The sequence below is a fragment of the Hippopotamus amphibius genome, chromosome 2, assembly GCF_030028045.1.
Source record: "Hippopotamus amphibius kiboko isolate mHipAmp2 chromosome 2, mHipAmp2.hap2, whole genome shotgun sequence".
In the NCBI taxonomy this organism is placed as follows: domain Eukaryota; kingdom Metazoa; phylum Chordata; class Mammalia; order Artiodactyla; family Hippopotamidae; genus Hippopotamus; species Hippopotamus amphibius.
The window spans coordinates 217,028,699-217,046,182 of NC_080187.1; the positions used below are offsets into that span (position 1 = coordinate 217,028,699).

Sequence of the window (17,484 nt, forward strand, 5' to 3'; positions counted from 1 at the left end):
TAGGTCTCAAAGTCTCTCCTTCATTGCGCGCTCCGCTGGGCCAGAGTGATTTAAGCTCTAACTCCCCTGGGTTTTACGACCTCTAAACTCTCCCGGGATGGGGAGAGCACGGCGCCCAGGTGAGCGCAGGCGCATCTTGTTCCAATTAGCGGGGACGAGTGCCACCCGCTGGCTTTCTCCTGGGGCGGGGGCCACGTCCCGGGTCCCCCGAGGCTCAGGGGCCGCAGGTGGACCCACTGAGCCGAAGCGAAGAGCCTCTGCTGGGTCCGGCCCGTAAGCCTGACGATGCGACCGGGCCCAGCCGGAGCAAAAGTAACAATTTCGTCGGGCTTTACAGCCCCAAATTTGAGCCAAATAGGTAAAAGCCGCCCGAGGCCCGGGAGCAGCGACATTCAACGGCCCATGCCACTGCCCAAGCGAATTTCCCGCTCCAGGCGGCAGCTCGCTTCCCCGGAGCTCTGCGGGGCTCGTCACCCCGGACGCCCGGCAGGGTGCCGCTTCCTGCCGAGTTCCGGAGCCTCTCCCTCCCTCCAGGCAGTTGGAGGCGCTGTGACCCCCGAACCCTGAACCTAGGTCCGGACCTCGCCTTCTCTACCATCCTTCCTTCCTTCCCCAGGTAGGAAACCACCTGGGGCCATTTCTTCCAAAGCTCCTTGCCAACCTTTCTAAATTCTTGGGTCTCAATAACCTGGGAAGGGATTACTCCTCACCATCCCTCTTCTTCCACTTCCCTGTCCCTGCTCCGATGCCCCAACACTGGGGTCTCCTGCCTTCCACGCTGAAACCACTGCCTTAAATACCCTGTTTCCCACTGAGGAAACTCTAAGCCTTCCTTAACTCCTGCCTCTCCGCTCACTCCCTGACCCCCTCTCTTACCAGCCCTTGACCTTACTGACCAGGCGGTGCTCCGCTCCAAAAAGATGGACTCACCTAGCACTCTAGCCTTTCTGGCATCATTTCTGCCCGGCGCCAAACTTGCTTTAGAAATTGAACCACTCCCCCACACCACTCCACATCTGGATCCCAATGGAGTACTTCTCCGTGCCCTTTTTCTCTCCCATTACTGCTCTCAGCCTAGCTCCATTTATCTGCATCTTCCATGCGCAGTCTCCATCAACAGGTGCTAGTCTGTAATTGGACACACAATCCTCGTTATTGCACTGAATCCCAGTATCTTGAAGAAAGTTTACCTTTACATCAATCAGACCCATATTTAAAAGCCTCTAATCTTCCCTACATCAGCTTAATAAACTCTCTGAATTTCCTGCTTTTATCACAAGTCCATTGGGAACTCCTCTGCAAAATAGTTTATTATTCATTCATTGTTTCCTCTCTCTAGCATGCTGCTATTCAGCTAATTCTCTGTCTTTCGTGAATACGTCTATGGGAAAACACAGCTAACTAAATGTGTGGCAATTTATGCTCTCCCCCAGATAGCAGTGGCAGAATCTCACATTTTTTTTACAGAGCAATCTTAGACAGTGTCTCATTTAAACCCGCTCTGACAAAACTAAGCTTTAAGCTATTTCATATTCAAAACTGAAAAGCTGATTTCTGTTCCACAACCCATTAAAAATTAAAGTTCATTGGGAATAATGCCACAGGGACTCTGAATTTCCCAGAATTGTGCAGCCTTTCAATATGTATTAAATTTTGTGGTATAATAGCTATAAACTTTTCCATCTCTGGGAATCCCTTTCCTGCCTCAACCATATAGAGCTATCCAAATTATTAGATAAATCTGCTGAGAAAATCTTATTCTAAGGTGAATCTAGTTAAATAACTAACTTCCATTTCCCATCTATGGCCTCTTTTATTGAACTGACTTCTTTTTACTACACAACTGGGTATCTCGCTTTAAAAGTTCAGTAAGCATGAAATGCACTTGTAATTGTTACAGGTAATTTAATTTCCAAGGAAATCCCTACTGTACTACAGAAGATGTTTAAAGATGACCTGGGAACCAGTAAAGCTGATATTTATTAACGTAACTAACTGACCATAGATCTGACACCTCACCAGGCACCACTGTAATAAAGCTTCATAGTTAAACACTTTCTTTGGAAACCCACAAGGAAAACGATGTGCCCCTTTGCGTGGCTAGCAACAAACTGCAGGAGAAAAGCTTGTGATGTTTTATACAGCAATACACATAAATACAGGTATCCTAATACACAGTAAGCACTTTGATCTGGGTAATTTCCCAGTATTCAAAAACAGACACACTCATAGAAATACTAAAAAGAGGAATTAGATTTTTGATGTATGGATGGCAAGGGAAGAGGCGACTGTAATTAGATAGGCAGATGTTTCCATTTGTAGCATTAAAATACTGCAATGTGTCAAAAGCAAAAGTTCAGAGCTAATTAACAACCATCAATGAAAGGTTTTAAATTCAAGAACATGTTTTTTTTCCTTTTTAAAAATGGCAAAACCCAATATTCTGGATAAATCAAAAGTTTTTGAAAGTAAGATTTCTTGGAAGTTTAGCCCCCTATCCAATGGCCAGCCAGAAGGTTTAAAAGGAAATATCTATATTTCTGCTTGGGAGGGAATGATCGAAGTTAAGAGAATGAACCCTCAAAGAATCTAACCCTGATTATTAAAACCATTTCTGGGCACTTGAGAGGTAAAGCTGGTCCTCATTAACCCTACATATCTCTTCCCTTATCTCTAAGTTTGCAGCACCATTTGCTAAATCCTGAAGAAGGGGAATATTTAATTTTTGTGCTAGCATCACCTTGACTTTCCGGAAGTAAAATATAAATGTGGCCCGATCTTCCGACCTCCTCCCACTTTCTTTCAATAATTGCCAGCCAGTCTTTCAACCTCCCATCTCTAATGTGGGGAAGCGGAGGAACTCGGCGACGGAATTCTGCCATCAGTTCAGCTGAAACACCTACAGCAGCCTCTGGCCATCCAATCAGCCCATGGCCTTTTAACAGAAGGCATCGATTCCTCTATCCAGCGACCACAGATGCCCCCTCAGACACATTTTTCCTTGCCAAGCGCTACCTGAGCTCAGACTGCAACCATCCCCTACTCAGTAAGGGCATTGCCCTCTTTCAAAACAATTCCAGGAAAGAAGGATATACTTGTGGGTTTTTTAACTTGGAAGGACAAGGAAATAGAAACCCAATGCCAGAGATTCTTCAAGAGTAGTGGAATCACTGGTAGGCTGGCAGCTTTCTGAGTCCACCAAATTAGGACTGGTCTGGAAAAAGAATGATCCCAGGCTGTCAAAGGGTTAAATATTTGTGGAGGGTAAAACCTGAGCCTCCCGTTTTCTGTGTGCTTGCCCGGGGGCCTGCTGGAGATTCAGTATCTCTCGGTTATTTCCTGCGATCACTAAAGCCAGTTTCAAGAAAACAAGTCGCAGGGGTTTGAAATGTCACACCAAGTGACCTGGGCACGGCATATCCAGCGGCCATTCCCAGCCCCCTCCCACCCGGGCCATCCCCCGCCCCCTGCATTTCGGGTCTGGAAAGAAAATAAACCAAGGACACGCCAGACTGGTTCTGGGTGGACTTATTTTCCCTGGCAGCCGCGATCCTAGCGGGGGCTTGTTGTGGCTCCTTCAGTGTATCGCTTGCAGGTGATGCCGAATGAAGATAAGGCCGCCGCCCGGCCTTCTCCTCTGTCTAGACGGGGGAATTAATAAATGTAGCGAGATTGATCACGTCGCGCACCCACTCTGGGGACAGCGCCGAGGACAAGCCGTCAAGGCCCCCCTGTTCGCCCCGGGGACCGCGGGCTGGCCTCGCTGCTGGGTGGCAGGGACCGGTGGCTGGCGGGCGAGGCGCCCAGGAGTGAAGGCTCGGGGGTCCAGAGCGGAGGGAAAAGAAGCACGGGGGGCGGGGGGTGGGCGAGTGCACCCGGCCAGAAATGGAGCCAAGGTCCAGGGGGCCTTGAGGGACGCCAGGCTGGGCCCAGCTGCAGGAGCTGAGGCAAGGTCGAGACGGAAACCGCTCGCCCTAGCGAACCAAACGGCCACCATCGGAATATTGCAGGTTTCCCGCCCAAACGGGGTCACCCCACCGCCCCGCGGGCTCCCACCGCGAAACGCAGAGGATGGGGAGCCAAGAGGGAGCGCGCAGACGCCCGGGAGGGCCCAGGCGCTTACACGCTCCCCCGGGCCTCGCTGGGCCGCACGCGGCGCCCGGATCGCAGGGAGCCGACCCAGGCCCGCCCCCCGCGCGGCGGCCAATCCCCGCCGGGCCCGCCCCCGGCAGCGCGGAAGCACGCGGGCACGAGCTGTGGGCCCGGCGCCGAGCCCCGCTCTCGCTGAAACAAGCCCCAACCCCCAACCTGCCTTTGTCCGGCCCTCCCGCTGCGCCCACAGCACACAGGAGCAGCGCTGATGGGGTTATGACTTTTTTTTTTTATTAAGATCAAAATATTCGTCCCACTACGAACTGACTGTCCTCCCAATAAATAACAATAACTTACGTTTTGTTCGGCAAAGGCTCACACACTCTGTCCTCCGTCGACTGATAATTTAAAACATTTTCAAAGAAAGTCTCGTTTCAATTGTTTTCCGGCAATCATGCGCTTTGGGGGATTGAGTGTCTGTTCCTTTGGGTCGCCCCGTCCTCTTCTTCCCTGCGAGTGGCTGGGCGAAGCCACCTGGGAGCGCGGGGCCGGCGGGGGGCAGGCGCCTGCGTCCGCGCGGGCGAGCTCGGGGCTGTGCGGGCGCGGGACCTGCCCTGCGCGGTCTCCACGCACAGGTGGGTACCAGGGGGCGGGGGAGGCGCGGAAATAGAGCGGCGGCGGCCACGCCGAGCGAGGGAGAGGAGAGGGCAGAGCTAACGTTAGTGAACCCGAATTCTGGTTTTGTAAAAACAAAAGTCCTCGGAGCAGGGCTCTCCAGTCTGGTGAAAGCAGGTGGCGTCCTGGCGCTTTGGGCTGTCCCGACCGCTTCTCTCAGTCCTCTCTCTTTAAATAACAATAATAATAATTACAAAGGCGAGAGAGTTTTCGGAGCTGGAATGGCCTGAGCATGGGTGAGTCTCATGCAGGGAGCATGCGAGGTCCGTGGGCTGGCGGGGAAGGGTCCCCCTCACGTCTCCACGGGACTCGGCACCATGCTGTTGGGGGTGTCCGGGAGCTGCGAGGACAGGGAGGTCACGTCGCTGCCGGAGGAGTTGCCTAGGGAGCCAGACTCGGAGAAGGAGACCTGGGACAGTGGAGACACCGGGAAGGAGCGGGTGAAGACGCGCCCGAGCTGGTTCTCCCGGGCCGTCTGCTCCCCAAGGTGTCCCTTGGGGACAAGACGCCGGCTGGGAGCAGGCCCTTGGAGAAGTCGGTCAGGTCCCCAAGCGCATGCAGGGGTATTAGGGCGGGGGCTCGGGTTGGTTAATCCCTCGACCTCTCCTGCGAGCGCTTTAATCCAGGGAGACCTGGTTTAGAGCGAATTATGGGCTGGGTGCGGTTGCAGCTACCCACCTCCTGCCCCCCAGCCCCTCATCCCCTGAAAACCCCCCACCCCTTCCGACCTTGGCTAAGTGGCTAAATCCACCCCACCTCCCCCGGAGTCCTGAGTTCCAGGCGGGTAGAGCAGGGCCTCACCAGCTGCTGGAAGGCGGGTTGGTCCAGGTCACTCTGGAGGGCGAACTCGCTGAGCGCTTTCCACGGCGGCTGGTACGTCTGCACCTCGACAGCGCTGCCCTGCACGGCGCTCTCGTGGCGGATGGGGCTGCCCGCCACCAAGGGCGTCCCGGTCAGTCCCTGGAGGCTCTGCGGGACAAGCAGAAGAGGGGATGGAAGACGCTAAAGTTAGGTCTTGCGTTTCCCAGCACCTTTGAGACTGGGGCCCCCGGCACTGGAATGCGATTCGGAGCCTGAAACGGTTTGAGAAGGCATACGCTTGTCCGCAGCCGAGTGAGCCTGCCTTCTCCCCTGGAGATACCTCGGGCCCCAAAACAGCCACTGTAGGCCAGCCTCAGTGCTGGAAGCCAACATGGCAAAGGAAGGGACGCCAGGCCTGCGTTCCCGTCCCTCTCCAGGTTTGCAGAGGAAAAGTGTTCAAACCGAGTCATGCTGAGAGAAGGACACAATCCGCCCCGACTTGCTGGCGCTGGCAACCATGCCGCCTTGGGCTCCGAACTGCGCCCCAGACCCAACTCTGGTCTGTCACTGGAACTGGGGAAGACCTGACCTCAGATACAATAATTAAGGAGCCTTCAACCCCAAGGTAAGCCTTGCTCTGAAAGCACAAACACACGCTATTGGAGACTCCAATTCCCCCTGGATCTCCCGAGAGCCGGCCCAGAAAAGGGTACGCAGATGCCGGGGCGCGAACCCGAGGCTCCACATGATCCGACCCTCCACCTCCCAGTCCCTCACCGTCTTGTCATTGTGCTGCTGCTGCTGCAGCTGCTTCATGAGGATGGATTTCTTCTTGTCCTTGCACCGCTTGTTCTGGAACCAGACGCGGATGACCCGCGGGCTCAGGCCGGTCATCTCCACCAGCTGCTCCTTCATGAGCGCATCAGGCCGCGGGTTGGCGGCGTAGCACGTCCGCAGAGTGTGCAGCTGCTTCTCGTTGAGCACGGTCCGCACGCGGGTTGTCTTCTCGGTCTGCTTGTGCACGTGCGGGCGCAGCGAGGGCTGCCGGCCGGATCCCGGGTCTGCAAGGCAGCGAGAGATGAGCGAGCAGCCGCCACCCGCGCTCCCTGCGCCCCGCCCCGCGGCAGCCGAGTCCTCCGGGGCCCGATTTCGTTTCTCTTTTATTCCAATTATTTCGTTTTATTGTTCATCTTGGGTCCCTTTCCACCCGTTCGCCCTACCCGGAGAACGGTGTGCATTTGCGTCCCTTCCCTAGTTCCTCCAGGGGGCTCCCCCAGCGATCTCCCCGGAGCGCAAGCAGGGAGTGGGAGTTCCCAGCTAGGCCTGGGCCGGACCCGCGTGGCCGCCCCGCGCTGTGCCTCCTCCGCTTACCCGACCCTAGGAATGCCCGCGTGAACCCCGCGGGACGAGGGAAGCCCTCCGGAAGAAGTCGGAGTTTCAGAGGAAGAGGAAGGATGCGCGCCCGGGGCTCTGGAGCGGGAAAGGGGAAGAGGACCCACGCGGACCCCGAGCGCCGCGCTGCCTCGGGACTGGGGGCTTGTCTCCCGCTCCCGGTGGGAGGGGGGGAGCCCTTCTCCCTGATTCAGAGGCCCCCCCGAACAGGGCCAGACCGTGTGTCGCGAAGACCTGCCGTGGGGCGCGGGCGGGCCTCCAGGGCCTGGAACGGTTCTTCTATGCCAGCCCTCGGGCCTCAGACCCCCGGGTCTCCTCCCCGAAGGCTCCAGGTTCCCTGGCCCAGCGGCCACCCTGCCGGCCGCGCGCAGCCCATGGCACTCTCCTCACTCGGCCTTGGGTTCTCTCAACCCCGGGTTGAGCAGAATCGGGTACCGAGGGCCAGATTCCCGCGGCCCGAAACCCGCAACAAACAAAAGGGAGCCCCTCCGATATCCGAGACCAGGGTGCACTCAACATTGGCTTCATCCCGTTTCACACCCCCATCTGAACCAGGTCTACATACCCTTGGGTACAAGTCGCACTGTTTCAATTTATATCCCCTTCCAGGCATTTCAAGATCTGGATAAATATTTACAAATAGCCCATCTAGCCCAATTTCCTCATTCTATATGGGAGTAAAGGGAGGACTAGAGAAAGTGGGAGCACTTCAAATACACAGCACCCAGATGCTCAGCCTCGTCTAGAGACTGGTGCTTCAGGTCTCTGGCTACTTGCTGGTAACCGCTCAGCCGGAGTCATTGTTCCTACCCGATAACCACCCACTAGGAACCCATCTCTAGACATCTGATGAGGACCCAGAGCATCCCCTGAGTCCACTGTGCCTCCACTCCTTCCCCACTGAGAAATGTTTGGCTAAATTGTTCATCAAACTGGGCCTCAAAAGACAAGCGCAGACACTAGCTCTTTGTTGGGTGGTTAGCCTTCTGAGCTGTCTCTACCGGTGGGCTTCTGGCTGGCTGAACCCAGCTCTAGGCTGGGAACTGTATTTCTTACACACATACTCCCAGACAAACCTATCTTTTCTCTCTGGCAACACACACACTGCTGAAATTCCCAGTACAAGCTCCTTAGACAAAGTCACCACTTCAGAGTCCCCGTTGTCATTCACCTTCCTGCTCCTAGTACTGCGTCCCGCACATTTCCTGATCACGGAGAACACAATTCTGCACACTCATACACACAATCCCAGATCGCTTTTACACGCAATTTCCCCCCGTCACACACGAACACACACTCAGCCGCGTTCCTAGCACAGAGTTCTGCACTCACCGCAGAAAGCTCCACAATGCTGGCAAAGGGAAATACACCCAAGTGACAACTCTTCGAGCACGACCACCCACCTACCCACCGCCCCCCCCCCCCCCCCACACACACACAGACACACACGTGCACTCACCCCCGAGCCGGCGGCGCAGTGCCCGGCGCAGGCGCCTTACCTGGCAGATGCAGGCCGCGGGCGCCGGGGAGCGGGTCGGGGCTGCGCGGGCTGCCGGCCGCGGCGCGCTCGAGCAGGAGGCCGTGGTCCGCGCGGCAGAGCAGCTCGTGCTCCCGCAGCGAGAACTCGTCGCCGGGCAGCAGCTGGCGGCTGCACACGGAGCAGCGGAAACACTCGATGTGGTACACGCTGTCCCGCGCCCGCATCACCAGATCGCTGCTGCTGAAGCCCACCTGGCACTTGGCGCACTTGATGCCGAAGAGCCTGCGGGTCCAAGGCACGGGCGGTGTCAGCACCCGGCCTGTGGCCGGCCTCGCCTACGGACTGCTCCCCGCCCCGGGCACGCGCGCCCAGGACGCTTTGTGGCCCGGAGGGAGGCTCCGGGGACCAGCCCTCGAGGGGTTCCCAGGCCGGGAGGTGAGCGGCGGCACGCGTTCGGGGTGGGCGCGGCCTTCTCCCCGCGCGGGGGCGCGCGGGCGGCCCGCCATCCTCGAGCCCTGGCCCCGGCGGGCGGTGGCGCAGCCCCGGCTCTGGCGGGCCTCACCTGACATAGTCCCGCTTGCAGTAGGTCTTCCCGTCTCTCACGAAGCACGTGCACGTCTCGTCCAGGTACTGGCTGCACTCAGCGCACTTGAGGCAGGCGGCGTGCCACTCGAGGTCGGGCGACACCCGCAGGATAAACTGGTCGTGGATTTGACTCCCGCAGCCCACGCACATGGCCGTCCCGGGCTTCTCTGCCGGGGAAGGGCGCGGGGCCCGCGTCAGGCCTGGCTGCCCGGACCCCGGCCGAGGCCGCTGCAGCCCTAACCCAACCCGCTCGCGCTCGCGCTCGCGCTCTCGCTCTCGCTCTCTTTCAGGAATTGCGACCACAAGAAAAAAGGAAATGGGCTTTCCAAAGGTCCAGACAATTGGAAACGAAAAAACAAAATCTTCTGAATTTATGAAGGCTTTTTGTCTCCCCCCAGCCCCTCCCCAATTTTTTTCGCTATTACATTCACTTGGACACAGGCGTTTTATCGACATTATCTCGTAACTGAAAGCAAACAAGTAAGAAGAAAGAGTAAATAGACATTTAAGCCCTGCGGACGCCACCCCATCAATACTGGACGGTGATGTTCCAGCATTTCCGTCCGCACACTCCCTCTCACAGCGACTCCCTCCTATCCCAACACAGACACATCAGCTTTCGGTGGAGTCTCCGCTCATCCTCTAACATTTCTTAGTTTAAATATCCCAGATCCAGCCAGAGAAATCGCCCTCATTCGAAAGGCCGAAAGACAAGCAAACAAACAAACAAAAAACCCACATCCCTAAATTAAACCTATTGCCTTAGCGCAAAACAGAAGCAGATTTCACAGCCTGAGGTCAGCCTAGCAGGCTTGAGAAAGAGTATTTAATTATAAACTAAAACAACAGGATTCCAAAGGATAAGCAGTCCTGCAGGAAAATGCATTCTTTTTTTTTCTCTCCCAGTGTCCTGTCAAATAGAAGCCACTTGTAGAATCCACTAAACATTCTTCTGCATTAGAAATATTGCATATTAAGCGCGCACACACACGCCACACACACACACACAGAGAAAGACTTACTCTTGGAATGATCCCCCATAGTACCCAGAAAAGGATAATGAAAAATAATATCCACCATGCAGAAAAGAGATGTGCGCAAAGCGTGCGGCCGGGGGCAGAAGAACGAGGGTCGCGCGCCCAGCCTCGGCTCTTTGCTAACTAACTCCTCCTGCCCCGCGGAGTTGAAGGAGCGATTCCGCACCGGCCCGCACGCAGCATGACGTCAGCACGCACTCGCCCGGGGCCGGAGCTGGGGGCGGGACCTGTGGCGTCACGAAGCTTCCCCAGAACCGCTGGGGATGCGGGGGAGGTGTTGGGGACCTGGGGGCTAACGGGCGGGGTGGCTTGGGTGGAAGGCGGGGGTGACGGGGGATTGGCTGGAAGGAAATGAGCCAACCCTGATTGGCCCAGAGTGAACAATGGAGCGCAGCCCCCGCCCCCGAAATCTACAAGGATCCTCACTCAGGCCCCGGGTCGGGCTATCCCGGCTGGACCTTGCGTCACCGCTGCGCTGTCTCTGCGGCCGCCGCAGCTCTGAGCTTCCTCTTGGACTTGCGGGGCGGTCTCCCCAGGCGCGCTCGAGAAGGGTGATGGATACATGGGGGAGTGTGTGGGGGGGTCTGTCCTTTAGATGTTCCCTTCTCTCATTAAAAAAAAAAAAAGTCCACTCTCTTGGGAAGAGAGCTGGGGGGAAGGGTGGTCTGTTTGGACAAGACCTTCACCGTCCAGCCGGTCACCGTTCTCCTCTCAGGCGCCTTTGTTCTCAGGGTCCAAGGTAGAGAAAGAGGTTAAGGGTTTGGGTAAACTCTGTTTAGACGTCCCCATCCGTCAGCCTGTGGAAAACTTCTCTGAGTTGGAGCTTTAGGTGGGTAACTCCAGAACGCAGAATCTGAAGACGCTCACCAGATTCAGATTCGAGCCTTGACTTGCATTTGACGTGGACTCCCCCATTCTTTCCCCACTCGAATAGCACAGCTCCTTCTAGGAACGAGGCTGGGGTCGAATATGTGTCTCACTTGCAGAATAAACGATAGTTATAAACTCTTCCGTTTTATTTCGCAAACCAACTGCAACGCAAATAATCAGAAACAAATGTGGCGCGCGGGGTAATTTACTATCTGTGCAGCGGCTTGTCTTTCCTTAGAAAACCCGCGACTTCTGAGCAGAGTCCAGGCATTTCTTTCTTTCAAAGAAATCGCTCTGGGTTTTGTTTGAAAGGGTTCAAAGACTGGCTCATGAATTATAAATAACATTTATTCAACCTTGGTGGCTGTTGTTGTTTTCCCGTTAAAAGGTGTACCAAGAATTTGGTGCACGCCCGGGTGGGGCGCAGGTGGGCGCCTGGAATAAAATGTCTCCACGGGAATCCCAGATCCGGGCCCACGTCGGCCGGAGGGCGCGGTCGAGCTCGGCGGCCCTTCTGCTAAAAACCTAAGGCTGGTTGGCCTCGCGCTCTGGGCTGCTCGCCGGGAGATGGGTGTAGCCAAGAGCGCAGTGAGAGGCTTTGCGGAGAGCTGGGGCTAGGCCCTCAGCGCACACTGAACTCACTTCTGGACGATGTCCCACTGCACAGCCTGCGAGCGCCCCTCCGCCGCCCAGCGCTGTGCTGAGTGCTTCACGTGGTGGCCCCGCCGGTCTTGTAAGGCCCTTCACCACCGCCACTACCTTTGGAACGTCTGGTCTTCTCACCCGTCTGGTTCTTCAGCACAGTTTACCAGCCGCTGTGCCAACAGGCCATGTCTTGCGTCTTTGGCCACTACCGCCCCAAACGGCGCTCACCCGGAGTGTGGGGGGAGAATGCTGCGTGTCTGTGAAAATAAACGCGTTTGAGGAGCAAGGGGGCAGGTATGGGTGGGTATGTCTGCACCGGGCCACTCCGTGACCTCAGGCATTTTATTTTACTTCTCTGACCTTCAGTTTCCTCATCTGTAAAACAGGGGATAAAAATAGTATCTACCTCTACTATTGTAAGAATTAAAACATACTCTGGAAAAGGCTTAGAACAGTCTCTGGCACGTAGTGCAATACAGGGTAACTGGTAATTATCATCCCTGCTGTATCTTTGTGTTGGGAGCCTCTGCGCGCGCTGTGCCTTTCCCGTGTGTGGTGCCTGCATGCTCTGGGTGTGGAGGGCAGCTCTAAGTACATCTGTGTGTGCGTCTTCTGATGATTTCTTTGTGCATTTCCATGTGTGCTTGCTCTGTGTGTGTCTCCTGTGGGGATGGAGGATCAGCAAGTGTGGTCTGAGTGCAGAATTTGTGTACAAATGATGTCCATGTATCTGGGTGCAGTCTAAGAATGAAGAGGGGGTTTGTGGTAGGTGTGCTTCCCTAGTGAACGAGGAGGTGCTCCTGGCCAGTGCTCTCCAGCCACTCTGGGCCTGGCCAGACTTTCAGCATCCAACTAGGAGCAAACAAATCAATTAACTCAATGGTGCAGGCAGCCAGGAGGGGGCGGCTCCGGGCTGGAATCCTAGGTCCAGACTTTTAACACTCTCCTGCCAAGAGGAGAAATTCTTCCTTACCAACCCCCCCCCCAAAAAAAAAACAAATTAAGACCCCATTAGGGAGGAGGAGGGGCGGTGATGATTTCTCCTGGGATGTCAGGTAGCCAGGTCAAGAACTAATATTTGTTCAGTCTGCATCATGTGCAAAGCCCCTGTTATTAGCCTATTAGGTCTTTACAGTCATGTTGTGAGGTGGATAGTATTAGACTCATTTTGTCCCAGAGGAAGCTGAGGCTTAGGGAGGTGACATGATTGCTTCTGATCACAGGGTAAGTCAGAGCTGGCATTCAAAACAGGTCTGCCTGGCTCCATCTCCCTTGCTTCTTTCACTGTGTGGTTGAAGACCCACACGGCTGTGGTTCCATCACTCACCAGCTTCACTCCTCTGGAGTTGTAAAACCAAGCACCAGTTTCAAGATCCCTCCATGTGGGTCTCCTGGGTCACAGCCTTCCTTGGGAGACCAGCACTGGAGTGAGAGAAGAGACAATCCCACCCCACCCCCACCCCGCACAGCCACAAGGCGCCATTGATCTGGCCCTGCCCTGGTTCTCTACTTCCCGGCTGTTCCCAGGGTCCCCTTCTCCACGTCCCAGATTATAGCACACAGGAGCTCTAGGAGACCTCCTTTCCTGCGCTTTAGAAGCACTCTCTGTCGTTACTGGGATTAGCAGCTTGAGCTCCATAGCTTTGTATTAGCCAAGAAAACTAGCCCCGTCCATGACCCCCCTCCTGGGAAGACTCCAGAAGCACAGAGAAGTCTTTCTGGATTCCTTCTTCCCAAACCTCCCCCACTCCATCACTGCTGCCTTAAACTCTACTCACGGTTCCCCTAAAAGATAGGCTTACTGTGCAGAAATCCTTGAGAAAGCTCAGAACAGGTGGTCACTCACAACACAGGGAGAGCAGCTCCTACCCTGGGAATAAGACCTGATAGAAAGAACACGAAAGCATGGGGCCAGGGCCTGGAAGCAGATCACAAAGCAGGCCAGGTCACTGAAAACAAACCGGTCTTTATTATTTTACAATTTTGCTTAGTCAACCCTCCTTTCTTCTTTCCTTCTAGAACTCTAGAACCACAAAGCTGCAAGACCTTTTGGAGACTTTCTCTTTCAGATCCTTGTTTGACAGAGGAAAAACTGCAGCCCAGAGAGGTGGTCATCCTTACCCAGCCTGCCCCTCCTCAAGCACAGAGCCCTACAGCTTCTACAGGCCTGCACATGTGCACACACGCTGCACTGCCTTCCCCACTAACTGCCTTCCTGTGCTTACCCACCAGGAGACCTTCACCTGCCAGGAGATGTTTTGTCTCCTATTTGTCGTGAAATCGCATATATGGGGAGGAATGTGGGGCCTGACCTGTATCTTCAGCAGCAGCGTCATGATACAGGCTGACATACGGGGCTCTCACTTGGGGCCACCTTCACACACAGGATGGCCTGAATGCTCACAACAATTTCAGCAAGGCGTTCCTGTTGGTAAAACTATCCCTGTTTCACAGATGAAGACACCGAGGCTTGGAAATGTTAAGTAATTTGTCCCAGGTTCTATAGCTGGTGGACCAAGACTTAAACCAGGCTCTCTGCCTCTGGAGCTTGCTGGCAGAATCATTACACTATCTTGCCTCTGGATCACTCACAAAGGGCACGGTGCCCACCCAACTCAAAGGAAGCTGTTGCTAGTGATGGGAGCATTAATCCCACCATGAGTGTCAGAGAGGAAACTGAGAGCCAATGACCTGTCATCCAGCATGTAAGTGACAGAAATGGAGCTGGAAGCCAGGTCCCTTGACCCAGGGGTCTTCCTGCAGGAGTCCTTTGGGATGGGATTCTGTCATTGCCCACCTGAGGACCAGGCCTCTCCTCTGGCTCCTGCCTCCATCCCCCTCCCACCCCATGCCCTTGGCCTCCACTTTTCTCCAAAGGCAGCTGGAAACATTGCACAGCACAGGCCACAAAGGGTCCCAGCATCCACTTCATCACCACCATAGGTTTCTGAGAGCTTGACTTTGGGGGGAGTTGAGCACCACGTTTCAGAGACAGCACCTAAGGCCTGGGAAGGGGAAGAAACTTGGCAAATCAGGGTCAGACTCCAGGCCTCCTGATACCCAATCCTGTCCTCTCTCCCCAGGCCCTCTTGCCTGACCCCCACCAATTTCCTTTGAGCAAGCAGGTACCCCGTGGCATCGCCAGGCCCCTCTCCCTCCCTCCTGAGCCCCTTCCTCCCTCCCTAACATCCGCTGAGCACTTGCTGCAGGCCAGGCCCTGGCCTAAGGAACCATAGAAGGTCTCATTTAAAACTCCCAACAACCCCCAGGGCAGGATGAGCTACATAATTTGCAGATACCAGTGCAAAATGAAATGTGCCTACCCCCCTTTCTAGTATGTATTTATTTATTTAGGCTATGCTGGGTCTTAGTTGCAGCATGTGGGATTTTTAGTTGTGGCATGCAGGTTTTTAGTTGCAGCACGTGGGTTCTTAGTTGCAGCATGCATGTGGGATCTAGCTCCCTGACCAGGGATTGAACCTGGGCCCCCTGAAATACAGGGCCCCTTGCTCAAAGATTAGCAAGAACTTCAAGACGGCAGTGGTACAGCATGAAAGCAAGCATGGGGCCCCATGGACTGTACCAGGTGCATCCCATGAAGCCAACGCTGCTTCTGAGACATTGAGGCAGGTCCTTTTACTATCTTCCAGCAGCTCAGAAATGAATAAATTAATAACGTTCATAAGTTAATACAACTAGTAAGATGTGGGACTGAGACTCAAACCCAGTAGTCCACGAGAGTAGTTATGAACTTGTGCTTCATAAGTCTGTCGAGATAGGAGTGAACTTATTTGTTTGTTTGTTACTTTGTTTATAGTGGACATGTGCCAAGGTCATTCTGTATTAAGAAACCCACAGTCTAGAGCGCTCTTGTCCTTGGAGGATAGATACGGTCATTACAAAGGATGAGAAAAATTAATCCTTAAAAAAAAAAACATGGGCGCTTTTGTTTCCAAATCACACCCTGGTAGCTGTAGGGATAACCTGCCAAACCTAGATCTCAGGAGGGGAGGGTCTCATAGGAAGGAGCTGTACTGAGGGCTTTTGGGACAGTTGCATTTTTCCTATCTTTCCAGAAGGGGGAACCCCAGCTGGCTCGGCGTGGCCTGGGAGTGGCGCTGAGCAATCTGGCCCAGGGCACTGGCGTTGCAGGCTGCTTCTGCCAGCCTGCAACCTCACGGGACCTACCTCCTAGAGTTTGTTTTTTTCCCATCACTCTCCCTTCCCTTGAGATCCAGATACTGGGCAAAATGAGAAGGAAAGGGAGGGAAGGAAAGAGGGAGAGACTGAGCTCCAAAAGGAATAGATTAACCAAACCAGGATTGGGTGGTTTTGTAGAGAGGCCAGCCTCTTGCCAAATGGGCCAGGCTTGGGGCTGGGGCCCTGGTTGCCTTCACTGAAACAAGGCAGCCAGGTAGGGAGGAGAGGAAGATGATGGTGGGTGACACAGAGTCTCTCCTTGACCAAACTTTAGCCAGGCTCCTCTGAGCCCTTTCTCAACTAGACCTCTGTCTCACCCTGTAAAGATTTGAGCAAAACACTATCATAGTTTCTAACATCTCAAGGCCACATCTCTAGGGTGACCCCAGCTCTGCTTAAAGTGCCTGCCTGAAAAAAACTCAAGGCTGCCAAAAGAATTTACTTTTTGTTGCATCCAACACCTGAAGATAGGACCCGTGTCTTCCAGCCTCTGTGGGAGGGTAGGAGCCTACCTTGGATAAGCACCAGGATGGATTTCTCACAGACCAACCCCTGCTTCCTGCTTTTTGTAATTTTTCACTCTGCTGACTCTTCTGAGCCCCACCTCACTGCCCTCCCCGCCCCCCATTAAAATACCCTGTCACCTTTGTATAAATCGAAGTTGAGTTCAGTTCATGTGGGACTCTTCTCCCTGTTGCAATAGATGTTACTAATTAAAATCTGCCCTTGCCACTTTAGCTAGTGTCTGGCTTTGTTCACCTTTGACTTTGGGTCAGCACTGGGATGAGGGCTACCACAGAGCTGAGAACCGGAGCTGCCACAGGAACACCAAGGAGGGAGCACGGAACAGGATGACTGGAACGGCCTCTCGGAGCCCATGGCATCTCATCTGAGCCCTGTAGGATGAGTATGTTTCCTCCACGCAGAAAAGGAGCGGGAAGGTCTGCTTGGAAGAGGGAAAAGTCTCAAAGACAGAAGGAGGAGATGAGCGAGTCAAGTGCACTTTGGGGAAAATGTGAGCAGCTGGGAGAGGCAGGAGTGAGTCAGGGCAGTGACATAAGCAAGCCGGAGAGACAGGCACGACCCCGGCAGCCACCCAGGGCAGGTCTGTGTGGCTGGACTCTCGCAGAGGAGTCAGCGTGAGCGGAAGCCTGAAAGGGAAGTTTGTGTCAGCCTGTGGGAAGCCCCACACTTCCACCGAGGAGCCTGAGGGATCCTCTTGGCAAAGGAGAACCTCCGTGATCCTGCTGTTGTGCTGAAGAGGTTCAGATGGGAAAATGGCAGGAACATAGCTATGCTGTGCGTGGACAACACGTGGGTAAGTCAAGCGAGGCGAGAGGTAACAAGAATGTGAGCCAGGAGGGGGTGGGGGGCAGGGGACGAAGGAAGAAACCCTATGGCCACCTAGAAACCTAGAAACAGCAGGTCAGGGGCAGGCTGGTTCGCAGGAGGGGTGGCTGGTGATCAGTTATTCGCAACCATTTCCATGCGGCGAAGGGAAGCATTTCTATTTGTAATCCTGAAGAAGGAGGAAAAGAATACCACTCACTTGGGACTTACCCGTTAAAGATATTGAAAAATACATCTGGTTTGAGATACAGACACCAATATTGCGGGGAACAATCCTGCTTTGGGAGTCGTATCCTTCTGGGGTGGGAGTGACTTCGGACCTTCTCTGCTGCGCCCCAGCACCCGCAGGTCTGAGAA

General features: G+C 54.6%; 1 protein-coding gene across 1 annotated transcript; it reads right to left on the minus strand.

Moving 5' to 3' along the window:
• Window positions 1-4,360: 4,360 nt before the first annotated feature.
• On the minus strand, window positions 4,361-10,180 carry ISL2 (ISL LIM homeobox 2). Its single transcript, XM_057724706.1, has 6 exons — window positions 10,048-10,180; window positions 9,003-9,192; window positions 8,460-8,722; window positions 6,346-6,629; window positions 5,569-5,736; window positions 4,361-5,176 (listed from the first exon to the last, which is right to left on the minus strand). The coding sequence occupies exons 1-6, from the start codon at window positions 10,103-10,105 to the stop codon at window positions 5,060-5,062; spliced, it is 1,080 nt and encodes a 359-aa protein (XP_057580689.1). The 5' UTR covers window positions 10,106-10,180; the 3' UTR covers window positions 4,361-5,059.
• Window positions 10,181-17,484: the final 7,304 nt, after the last annotated feature.

Bases quoted from the DNA above. Each gene is read 5' to 3' on its own strand.
- ISL2 (XM_057724706.1), bottom strand. From the start codon at position 10,105: ATGGTGGATATTATTTTTCATTATCCTTTTCTGGGTACTATGGGGGAT. The intron at 5,737-6,345 runs GTGAGGGACTGG...CTTGTCCCGCAG, and splicing joins AGCAGCACAATGACAAGACG to AGCCTCCAGGGACTGACCGG. The intron at 5,177-5,568 runs GTGAGGCCCTGC...CCACTGTCCCAG, and splicing joins AACCCGCCTTCCAGCAGCTG to GTCTCCTTCTCCGAGTCTGG.